General features: G+C 43.2%; 1 protein-coding gene across 1 annotated transcript; it reads right to left on the bottom strand.

Annotated features, from left to right (window-relative positions):
- Positions 1 to 7,741: 7,741 nt before the first annotated feature.
- LOC131481859 (olfactory receptor 2W1-like) lies at positions 7,742 to 9,059 on the bottom strand. Its single transcript, XM_058672290.1, has one exon. The coding sequence runs from the start codon at positions 8,835 to 8,837 to the stop codon at positions 7,887 to 7,889; it is 951 nt and encodes a 316-aa protein (XP_058528273.1). The 5' UTR covers positions 8,838 to 9,059; the 3' UTR covers positions 7,742 to 7,886.
- Positions 9,060 to 12,328: the final 3,269 nt, after the last annotated feature.

Here is a 12,328-nt window from a genome sequence, read left to right as displayed (position 1 = left end):
GACAAATGAGTGCCCATATGGGTTGCCAGTGCCACAGGTGGAGGATTGGCTTGCTATGCCACTGCAGCAGCCCCAGAGGTAAGATTTTAATTGGCTATAGTTTGATTTACAGGGTTTCACAGATCACACGGTCTGGGTCCTTGGGTCTGCCTGCATGGTGGGCACTGGGTCCATGAACCCTTGGGGTGGAGGGACCAGTGGCTCCCAGGTTGCCTGGTCCTGGTCCTTGAGCCTGCCTGCGCATTGGGTTCCTGGTCCTTGAGCCCCTGGGGAGGAAGGACTAGTTGGGTCTGGGTTGTGAGGCTTGGGTCCTTGGGCTCACCTGTGAGAACTGGTCCTCCTCAGTGGAATAAACTGAGTAGTGGATGGCTGGCTCAGATCTACATAGAGGCTCTGGCAGATCATTTGCAGCCTTTAGCAGACATCTGTTACCATAGCAGAGGAAGGGGAACAGAACAGATTGGACAACTACCCCAGCCCCAATATGACAGCAAATATCTGGGCAAATGGAGACTCTAATCTGGACTACGTCAGCCAATGAACATTGAAAATGTTCCCTCCTCATTGGATCATCGAGGTCAACAACATTTCAGAGCTACTGAAACCATCTGGGCAGAATCCTCGGAGTGTACGCCACATCAGGATCTGGGGATGATATTGAGTGGCGGTTCCCCATCCCTGGGTGCTGGGGCAGTTGGGAGGCTGGGTGTGGCATCTCCCCTGGTCTGCTCCGACCCCTCCTCCTCTCTGTATATCTGACTTTGTAATAAGAATAAATAAATCTTTTTTTTTAAAAAAGATATCTCTATTGAAAAATAGCAAGATACTGAGTTTTTTTTTCTAGAAGTCTAAAGTTAAATATAGTCTACCTGGAGTTAATTTGCGTATTGTTGGAGGGTACAAAATCTAATTTAATTTTTCAGAGGGTAACCAAATCCTGCTATAATTTATTAAAATATTTTTTCCTTACTGACTTTTTAATATTCTGCTTCATACAGGGGATCTTCCAACAGTTCATGGAAAATATGTCTTATAAAAAACTGTGCCATGTAGTTATGTATTTCAAAATGTTTTTGTACCAAAGTAAACTCACACAAAGTTTTACGAATGTATCTGAATAGGATTTAGTTTAAGGCACTAGGAAGAATATGGCATTAGTTTGAAAAGCAGCTCAAATAGAACAAAACGGATTCTGGAAAAATAGAAGCAAGGACAAATATCAAATCTGAGGTGAAGCTTATGAGGGTAACTGGTGAACTCACCAAAATTTTACATCAGATTTTAGGAAAAAAATGCTCTAAAGAAACCAACATTTTGCAAGTGAAAACTCACTTTAAGAAGGAAGTGATGAGCAATGTTGACCATGAAGACTGTAGAGGCAGGTCCTCCACACCAGTTTGTGAGGGAAGAAATTTATCTTGCTTCTTCAGCGATGAGCAACAGGAACAACAGCCAACACCATGGACATCTCGGCTGCTTTGGTTCACACAACTCTGATAGGAAATCTAAAGCATGAACAAAACTTTCTGCTTTGTAGGTACTGAACGCACTCAGATGAGCTGCAAACAGAAGCAGCGCTTTCAGTGGAGATCCAGAGCCTGGAGCGTTTCTTTGAGGAAATGTAGGAGGTGATGGAATCAGTTGAAGGGCTTCACTAGAACAATCCTGAAGCCAAAGTGAAGCAAAGAGGTGAGAATGGTCCTGTCAAAGCCACAGAAGAAAGCCAAAGTAAGAAGAGCAATGATTATGACAACACTAGTTGGTGATGGTGCTGAGAAGGTATTTTATCGGTCATGATTCTGCAGGGTGGAAGAATGATAACAGTTACTTATTAGGAGAGTGTTTTTAGAATGTTAGCTAGAATGGCAGTAAATAAAGAGCTCTAGCTTGGAAAACTTCACTAGAGTCCTTATCCACCATGACAATGCTCCTGCTGTATTTTCCTTATCCCACAAGGGCAGTTTGTGAACAGCTTCAATGAGAAAATCATTAAACATCCAACTTCTAATCTCACTTTGTCACCTTACGGATTCTTTCTTTCTTTCTTTTTTTTTTTTTTGTATAAACGCAAAAATTTAAACTTATTGTTGAAGACATTTTCTTTTTTGTTATTTTTATTTTATTTTTTAAACATTGTTCACATATTTGAGACAGATGAATGCCTAGATGTGTCTCCAATTTGGGTGGGTAGAATCTAGGTATGGAGGAAGGTGGGTGGGAAAAATGTTCCAATTTTTTTCCTGTGTCCCCAGGGAGTGAAAGGAAGGGGCCTCTCTTCACTGTCAAACTACTTCGGCACCTGGGGCAGGGTGGCAATATTTGATGACATAACAGAGACCCTAACATAAGGAAAAGTGTTGCAAGGGTGCTAATTCAGTGGTTTGGATATTTCTGAGATGTGGTCAGCTTCACTGTACTCTGAGAAAATGTTTCCAAAGTCTATTGACTGACCAAGTCTACCTTAATTCGTGTGTTGCAAAGCTTGGCCAGGAGAATTGTCTAACCTGTCCATCCTCTGACAAGGCATTTACTATCCTCTGCTGGCCTGTATGCGCTGGCTGTCAGGTTCAGTGTGTGTATCCAGGCATGCTGTCCACTGCACAGGCAACAGCAATTGAGGAAGTCCAGTATCAACACATGCACTCCAAGGTCAAACCTCATATCTTGTGATTTTCCTTGTGGCCAGGGTTTGAATTCAGTGATCTAGCTGGGGAGTCCTCCAAGAACCCTTGCCTGGGTTGAGCTCAGACTTGATTCTTGTGTGTGAATCCAGTGCAGGGTCAGGTTTGAACTGTCACCTGAAAAAGCCAAGGCATGTATTGGTGGATGAAGCTGCCTGGTCAGTTCCATCCCCAACCCCATCTCTCAGGTGATCTGATGGGTGCTGTAGCCTAGCCCAGCCCAGCCCCGCACTGGCCTGGTCTTCACACGTACCAACAGGTACCATAGCTCACTGGGGCGATCCCCCAAAGCCTGTTCCATGTCCACTCTCTGCCCTGGTGTTTGCAGGTGCCAGTATGGTCCGAAGCATAGCCTGGGCCAATTAGCATCACGCCTGGCACTTACGCATACGCATGGATGCCTCCACTTAGCTTGGCCCGTCCACAACCAGAACAAGCCCACACGCACGCTGCTGGGCACTGCTGCTTGACCAGCCTGCTTCCCTCTCCCAGTCCTGGCTGCAGGCCAGCAGGGCAGTGCCCACAGTTCCCCTACAAGGCCTGCCCTCAACCCCTGATCTTGTGCCTGCGAAGGGGAACTATGGTCCAGACCGACATGATTTGCACCCAGCCCTGGCACTTGCCTGCTTTATTTACTTTTTTTTTTCCTTTCAGGGAAGACTGTTTAGTCTGTTCTAGAACTTTTATTCCATGAGTGTTTTAGGATTTTTTCCTGTTTCTCTGAAAGATGTCCCTGATCTTTCTGGCAGAGATTGCACAAAATCTGTATTTTTTTCTTACTTATTAAAGCTATCTTAATACCCCATGAGCATGAATTTTTTTCTGTTTATTGTCTTCAATTTCTTCCACCAACTTTTTATAATTTCAGCATACCAATCACTCCCCTTTGGGTCAATTAATTCCCATATCTTACACTATATTTTGTAGAAGTTGTAAAATAAATTTAGACATCTGATTTTCTCGGAGAGTGTCACGGCCACACACTCAGGGACACACTGTTCTCAGAGATGGTAAGGCCAGAGAGCAGAAAGGAAGGGTCTCAGGGCATTTCGGAGAGGGCAGTGGTGGCGAGTGGACCCATGTGCTGACACGGGGGCCCTCCCTGGGGGGCTGAGACCTGGACCCTTGCATTCCGGGCGCTAGTCCCCATTTCCTGGTTCAGTGCTTTGCTCATGATTCTCGGCTGGAAGCTCCTCACTGTTCCCGGAAAAGGTGCACTGGAAAGAAACTCGGTCACTATTGCAAGCACAGGCCAGCTCTGAAGGGTTGGTCGTCCGGCTTCGGCTTCGCTTGTTTCTGCGGGTCCAGGGGGCACGGTGTTGTCTTCCGCGAGACCAGAGGAAACCAACCCCACGTTTCTGTGCTGTTTGTGTCGATCCACAAGGGACTGTGGATGGCGATCAGCGTCGTCATCACCTCTCGCCGGACAGTCTGGTCTCGGACTGCAGACTCGGATGGAGATGGAGCTTCTCAGGCAGGAAGACCTGAATGCCGGCAGCCACGAAGGGAGAGCGAACGCGGCGGAGGAGCTGCTCGGCCGCCTTGGAAGGACCCGGGGCCCCGCAGGGTTCTGGACAGTGAGTTCTCACTGTGACGTGACCGCTGTGGCCACGCCTGGAGTGCCATGGCCACAGCGCCCCTGGCGGCACTGCGGAGAATCGGCGGTGTGCACTAGGGTGCTGCTCCTGGATGGGTATACAAAGGGATGGGAACCCCATGTCAGAATCCGGGGATCATTCAGGGAGAAGGAAACCCACAAGAAAACACTGGGAGTTCTGCCAGTGGGGGCTAATTGATTAATAAAAAGGATTTGTAAGTTACATGGATCAGATGTCTTGATAGCAAGAAATGTACGGTGGCCAAAAGTTCATCCTTTGGTATTTCAATTGACTGATAAGGACAGAAAACATGACCCACGTGGCTACTGTGAAACTGTACTTAAATCTTACATCGTTTAACTGTCTTTGATATTTTTCTTTTCTTTTTTAAAAGTTTGTAAATATTATTATTTATAAGCAAATAGTAAAAATGTAATACAGAGCCGTGAAAGGATGGAAAATTCCAATAAGGTATGTGAATAAACAAAAAGTACACTGTAGAAAATTAGAGGAGAAAGTATTCTAAGTTGAAAGTTTGATTCTGCTATAAATGACAAGAATTTAAATCAGAAACAATGTTTTGCATTTTGGCTTGATTGTTTTTCTCCTACATTCCAACTGCAGATGCCGGAAGCAAAACGTCCATAGTTTGGAAACCTCTACAGCAGAGCCCATTGCCACGAAGTATAGTGCATACAGACACTGAATTATTTAATTTTTTTTCCAGCTGTGATAAGAGCCATCTTTTACTGCCTTCCCAGGCCATATGCAGGGAGCAAATTGGCAGTGCTAGGACATGAACCGGTGGCCATAGGGGATCTGGGTATTTGCAAGGTGAAGAACTAGCATATTGAGCCATTGTGCCAGGCTGAACCCAATACTAATTTTTTAAAATTTTATTTTAACTTCTTTTTAAATTATTATTATCATTCTGTGATACAGTTCCATAGGCCCTGGGATTTTCTCTGCTTCCTTCCTAAGCCCCCACCCCCTTCACCAAATTCCCCTATATCATTAATATAACATAGCTCTTCATAAACAGTCACATGTTCATCATTGTGGGCATGGACAATGGCAGAGAGTCCAGCCTCCCATTGTCAAGATATAGCTAATAGTTTCATTGGTAGTCCATCTTTGATCTGGAAGTAGAGATGCACACTGCACTGCATCCTCACATCTGGACATGATAGTATCTATTACACAGTCACCACACAGCCCTCTTCAATGAAATGCCACAATACAAAATCAACAACAGGAAGAAAAATAGGAATTTACAATGCCATCAATTTCTCAAGAGGTTTTGATAGTTCAACAGTCCTGAATTGTTGGTGAACCCACCACTCCAATCGCTATGAAATCTCTCCTGAATCCACTGGCTGCTATAGTCCACCCCAGTGTCTCCGTCTGCCCAGATCTTCACCACCAACGATTAGCTGGGGCAGTTGATCCATTTGTTCTATCCTCTGTCCTCTGACATGGTACCAGGTGTCCTCTGGAGGCTCAATGCACTGCCCCATCCTCCATGTATATTTGGACATGATGCCCACTGCTCCGTCTGAGCAACTGAGGAGGTCTGTACAACTCTGACACATGCACTCCTGGTCAGAGCATAGAAGTTGCAATTCTCTCCATGGTTAGGGTTCTGAGTCCAGATTCTTGTGTGTGTTGGCCAATACGGGGTCTGGCACAGTCCATCACTCCAATTACCCTACACACATTGGTAGTTACAATTGCTGGGTCAGTTCTGTCTCCATCCCTGTGTTTTATGCAACCCAGTGGGTGTTGGAGCCCAGCCCGTTCCTGCCCACCACATACTCGACCTTCACATAAACCAGTGGGAGCTGCAGCCTAGTCTGAGTGACCCACAAAACACCCCACCAGGTGCACCCCTGACCACAATTTTTCTTTAGAATTATTTCTTAATGGCTAATGTAACCTAAGACAGTAACATTCTGATGTCTCTGGAATCTGCCACTCCACAGTGACAATAAGGAGTAGATTAAAAAAAAAACCCTGCTATTTCTTGCCTATGACAACTGATTCTCCTTTTCCTTCAGAAGGATCTATTTACCTATAAGGTGGTGCTATCTTTGTTGAACCAACTGGAAAGACTAGCAGTAATTACATCATTCAGAACAGGTTTTGTTAGCAGTTTATGAAGACTTTAGTTTCTAAACTTTTAGAAAAGTATTTTAAAAGTTCATGGTTTGGGATGTCCATGACTAACCACTGTATCTGCTAGTGCATGTGAGAACTGGCTCTGGCATCCATGGAACTGGGGCTGGGGACTAACCTGGTACGGGTTCTGGAATAATGCCCTGATCATGCCACCACTCTCACAGGGAATAGGACAGGTGGCTGTCCTGACCGGTCTGTAGCCCCTCCCGAGGAATGTGAGGAGCTGGGGGCAGGCTGGGTACAGTGACCTGGTCGGGAGGGTCCCATGAATTGCATGACCAGCTAGACCAACAGGGTCTCCACCTCAGAGAGCAGCCCTTGGATGTGTGGTCTGACCACAGAGCACATGGTGTAGACGAGGCTACCCCCACTGCTGACTCCAGAGAGAGGACGAAGAGCATAGCCACACGCACGTGAAAGACAAGTTCACGGAACCACTAATCCAACAGAAGACCTCAAGTACCTCTTCAAAGAGTGGAAAGAAAGGGGCACAACATTTGAAGCCAGGTTCTGCAGAAAGCACCTAGGCCTTTGGACACTGCAAATCCAACATGGACATCAACAGGTCCTAGAACTTACACAGAAAGAGCAAGGAAAAGCACGTGGGAGGACAGTTGAATTATGTCACTTCTTTTTTTCTTTTAAAGTTTATTCATTTTTATTCAAAGGAAGAGATACACACACACACACACACACACACACACACACGTCTTGTTAGAGTTATAGAGTTAGACTACCCGAAAAACAGCCAGGTTCAGCAAAATCATCCTTCAACACTATAAACTGCTAAATACTAAAAATAGACATGAGACAGCTGAATAGTAATCTATTGCTATTTTAAGATGTATAGAACACGGTAGTATATAAACTAAAATTGAAATGTCAATGAAGAAGTCACAGGATGTGGTTAAGAACTTGCATTTTTTTAACATATTGGTTACTCAATACCATGTCAATTTCATAACATTATAAATTGTTACTAATGTTATGTCAGGGCTTTTAATTGATCGGGATGATACTCTGCGGGCTCTACCTTCAGACCAGAGATGGTCTCCCCAAGAAACAGTTGAACTTATCTGGACAATAAGATGCTGGACTTTATGCTTGGAAAATGCTTGCAATGAAAGAATCTTAACTGAATTTGAGCGGTGGTAATGCAACAAGGTGGAGGAATCCACCATGGAGGGAGGGCACGGGAAGGGGAGGGTGGAATCCCAGTGCCTATAACACTGTGTCACCTAATGCAATGCAATCAATTAAAAAAAGAAAAGACCTAAGCAGGATGGTTTCCTTGTTTCTATCAACACAATGTCTGTATGGAAGAATGGTGACATTAATTGATATTTTTAATCTCAGAATTACCACTGTAAAAGTTAAGGTTAGAACACATATTTACTTGCCTTATTCACTCTATTATTTTTCTATGCCTTCATGTCTCTCTTTTTGTAGAGTCATTGTGGACTCTCATCAGCTTCTTCAGGGCATCCTTCATGTCTTTATTCCTTAATGTGTAAATGAGGGGGTTGAGACTTGGAGTGATGATGGTGTAAAAGAGGGTGAGGAACTTGCCCTGGTCTTTGGAGGCACTGTTCCCTGGTTGCAAGTACATGTAAATAATAGTTCCATAGAAGATGGACACTACAGTGAGATGAGATCCACAGGTGTTCACTGCTTTTCGCTGGCCTGCTTTGGACTTCATCCTCAGCACAGTCTTGGCAATATAGCCATAGGATACGAGGATAAGGATCAAGGGTGTAAGGACAATGACAATACCTACAGCAAAAACAGACATTTCAACTGCTGTTGTGTCGACACAGGCTAACTTGACCATAGCTGGTAACTCACACAGGAAATGATCCAGAAGGTTGTTTCCACATCGAGGCAAATTCAGGGTGAGTGTACATAATACTATGGAGCTGGCCAGACTAATGCTCCAAACCATGATGATCATCTTGATACAGAGATGTGGGTTCATGATGACAAGGTAGTGCAAGGGTTTGCAAATAGCTATGAAACGATCATAGGACATGACAGCCAGGAGCAGGCACTCAATGGAGCCCAACCACATGTAGACATAGAGTTGAATGACACAGCCCACAAAGCTGATGGTCTTATCAGGGCCCCACAGGTTAACCAGCATCTGAGGAACAATGCTGGTTGTGAAACACAAATCCAGAAAAGATAAATTCCTGAGGAAAAAATACATTGGTGTGTGGAGCTGGGACTCCAGGAGAGATGCAAGAATGATGGCTGTGTTACCCAGTAATGTAATTAAGTAGAAGATGGCGACAACTCCTGACAGAGTCTTTTCCAAATTGGGATGATCAGAGAAGCCAAGTAGAATGAAATTGTGAAGAGAACTGTAATTTCCTTGGTGCATAATCCTGTGATGGCTAAGTATGAGAGAGGACAAGACACTGAGGAGGAGAAGGCAGAGAAAGTGAATGATGAAGTTCGTGAAAAAAGGGAGAAGGAAGAAAAAGAAGTAGAGGAAGTCCAAAAGAGGAGGGAGAGAAGAAGAAATAATTTATTATGGACTATGTAAATACTTTGATGAGTTACAAAAATAATCAAATGAAAAATTATGTTAGTAAGGGAGAAAACTGACAAATGAAGTAAACATGAAATACATTACATTTAAGTAATCTGGTACTCAAGATATACCCTTTATGGTAATGGGGTTAATATTGCATTTTAAAAATATCTAGATGAAGTTTTTTTTAAAAAAGATTTATTCATTTTATTACAGCCAGATATACACAGAGGAGGAGAGACGGAGAGGAAGATCTTCCGTCCGATGATTCACTCCCCAAGTGGCCGCAACGGGCGGATGCGCGCCAATCCAAAGCCCGGGAACCTGGAACCTCTTCCAGGTCTCCCACGCGGGTGCAGTGTCCCAATGCATTGGGCCGTCCTCAACTGCTTTCTCAGGCCACAAGCAGGGAGCTGGACGGGAAGTGGAGCTGCTGGGACTAGAACCGGCGCCCATATGGGATCCTGGGGCTTTCAAGGCGAGGACTTTAGCCGCTAGGTCATGCCGCCGGGCCCGAAGTTTAGGAGGTTTTAAAAAATTTTATGATAGCACAAGTAAATATGAACGGTTGGCATGGCCTGATTCTAAAAGGATGCAACCACATTGTGTTGCCACAGCAGTTAGGAAGCAATTTCTTTTAGCTAGTCAATGAGTGAATTCATAAAATCTGAACACTTGACTAATGTCTTTTTTCTTTGGTTACTAGTGTCTTTGGTTTCTCCCCATTTCCCCCCCCCCCTTTTTAAACTTTTTTTTGGGGGGAGAGGGAGGGACTTTTAAAATTTTTTTACACATGACAAGATTTTACTCTAAGAAGTGAGTTAAATAGTACAAATTTACATTCATGAGGAATGTTAAAAAAAAATTAAACTGAAAAAACCCACTTTCCTGTGACCCCAAATCCTAACATTTTACAGTGCAGGGGAGAAGGGAGCTGGGGGCGCATCTAAAACAAGTCTCTCCCAAAAGAAATGACTTCAATTTCATATTCCCTCTCCACACAGGATCCAAACGGTGAATAGAATTTACAGCTGTCGATTCCTCTGTTGGTTCCTGTTCCTCTTCATCCACCCCTGCATCTACCACTTCCTCCTCGTCTTGCCCGGCGTCCTCCGCGGCGTCCTCAGGTTTCTCGGGTCCTTCTTCCACCTTCGCATCAGGGTCAATGTTCTATCCTATCTCCACAAGCCTTAGTGTCCGGTAACAAATATCCTGACCCAAGCGTCACCGTCTCAAATAAAACCACAGCGAGATCCAAAACTGTTTTGTCATCTTCATCTTCTTTAACTCATCAGAGCATGTCTCAAATCCTTCTTTATCATCCAAATTCGTAGTTTTGAGTGCAAAAGTACAGGTTCATTATTGTTCATGTTTAAGAATTTCCAATGACAGTATCCTAACTCAAGCTAAGTCCCAGCAGTCTTCACCCCTTGTACTCAGCCTGCACACCATTAAACCATTCATTAAAACACAGTAACTATGTGCTTAAACCTTGCTAGACACATTTGAATACATTCAAGGCATATCATGATTTTTTTGAGGAGTCCTCAAAGGACCTGTATACTTTGGCTTCTACATAGGATTCATTCCTACTGAAAGCCCTCAGAATACTTCTTCATTTCTTTTGGGAGAGACTTGTTTTAGATGCGCCCCCAGCTCCCTTCTCCCCTGCACTGTAAAATGTTGGGATTTGGGGTCACAGGAAAGTGGGTCTTTTAAGTTTAATTTTTTTTTAACATTCCTCATAATAATTATTTACAACTCCTGTCATTCTCTTGACCATCTTTAAAAGACTCTAGCTAACAGAAAATCTCCTTCACACTCTCTCTATCAACATTGGCCTATGCATTTTAGGAAGACATACATGGTTTGTGTTGCTGTTTGTTCTACCTGTATAATCAAAAACATTTCCCTAGTATGCCATTTGTAATAAAAGTTGAAGTCACACTGTTCACAATGATGAAAATAATCAATCTTTGTTGTTGATTTTTATGAAGTTACCTCAATTGGGCAATAGGTTGGAAATGAATGGGAAAGATAGTGATTTAATTTATGCAGAAACAAATGATGTTTTTCAGTCTGGTGAAAATAATGAAAACCATTAGTCTCTTTTGAAAGGATAAGCTAAGCATTAGTCAGCAATGCTATACAGATCCAGTTTGTCTAGAGTTTCATGAGCATCTCAGAGCTGTGGTTGAGATTAACTGTCTACTACCATATTTTCCTATCACTGAATATAAAAAGATGAATTCCTAACATCTGATACTAAACATCCAGAAAGATTCCATTAATAGGGCCTGGCGGTACGGCCTAGCTGCTAGTGTCCTCTCCTTGAACGCCCCGGGATCCCATACGGGCGCCGGTTCTAGTCCCAGCAGCTCCACTTCCCATCCAGCTCCCTGCTTGTGGCCTGGGAAAATAGTTGAAGACGGTCCAAAGCCTTGGGACCCTGCACCCACGTGAGAGACCTGAAAGAGGTTCCTGGTTCCTGGCTTCGGATCAGCGCAGCACTGGCTGAGGCGGTCACTTGGGGAGCGAATCATCGGATGGAAGATCTTTCTCTCTGTCTCTCTTCCTCCTCTCTGTATATCTGACTTTGTGATAAAAATAAATAAACCCTAAAAAAATACATTAAAAAAAGATTCCATTGATATTGTGTTATCTACTGAAAATTTTGGTACTGGATTATGTACTTTTTACCTTACTATTTTAGTTATTATTTTAGAGATAATATATGTCTAATTTGTATTATGGTGAAAGGCATAGTACTTCACTAAAAAGTTTAACAAAGTAGCTTATAGCAAATATTTTTGTTATAGATACACTCACACAGACAGAAATAATGAAAGTAGGAGGAAGCTTTGGAGGTGACAGATTTATGACACAGATTACGGTGATTGTTTCTGTTTCATAAGCATATACTTCTCTGTGGATGCATTAAGTTACATAATCATACATTAAGCATATGTGTTTTTGTCCCTATGTGTTTTTTTTTGTCTACAATTATGTTTTATGTGTTCAAGAAACATACTGAAAATGTTTCACTGAAAAGTAAAAGTACATTTCAAGTTGGTGAGTCTTTGTACCTTCCTTTCTGTGTAGGTGCAATACAAAAATTGGGCTTTTGATTATTATGCCATTTTAAATATGCTTTTTAATATTATGAAGAAATTATTTAAAACAAGAACTATGAATCAAAAGTGGAAACATGTAGCAGACCAGCTGCCTAAGGTGGCTGAAACAGTTGCTTTGAGGGAGTCACAGAGTGAGTTCCTCAGATTTCACTGTTCTCTGAATACTGCCAACGATTAACAAAGAGGAATAACTGTACTGTGTCA

This window comes from Ochotona princeps, chromosome 1, assembly GCF_030435755.1.
Source record: "Ochotona princeps isolate mOchPri1 chromosome 1, mOchPri1.hap1, whole genome shotgun sequence".
Classification (NCBI taxonomy): Eukaryota; Metazoa; Chordata; class Mammalia; order Lagomorpha; family Ochotonidae; genus Ochotona; species Ochotona princeps.
This window is presented reverse-complemented; position numbering and strand designations above follow the sequence as displayed.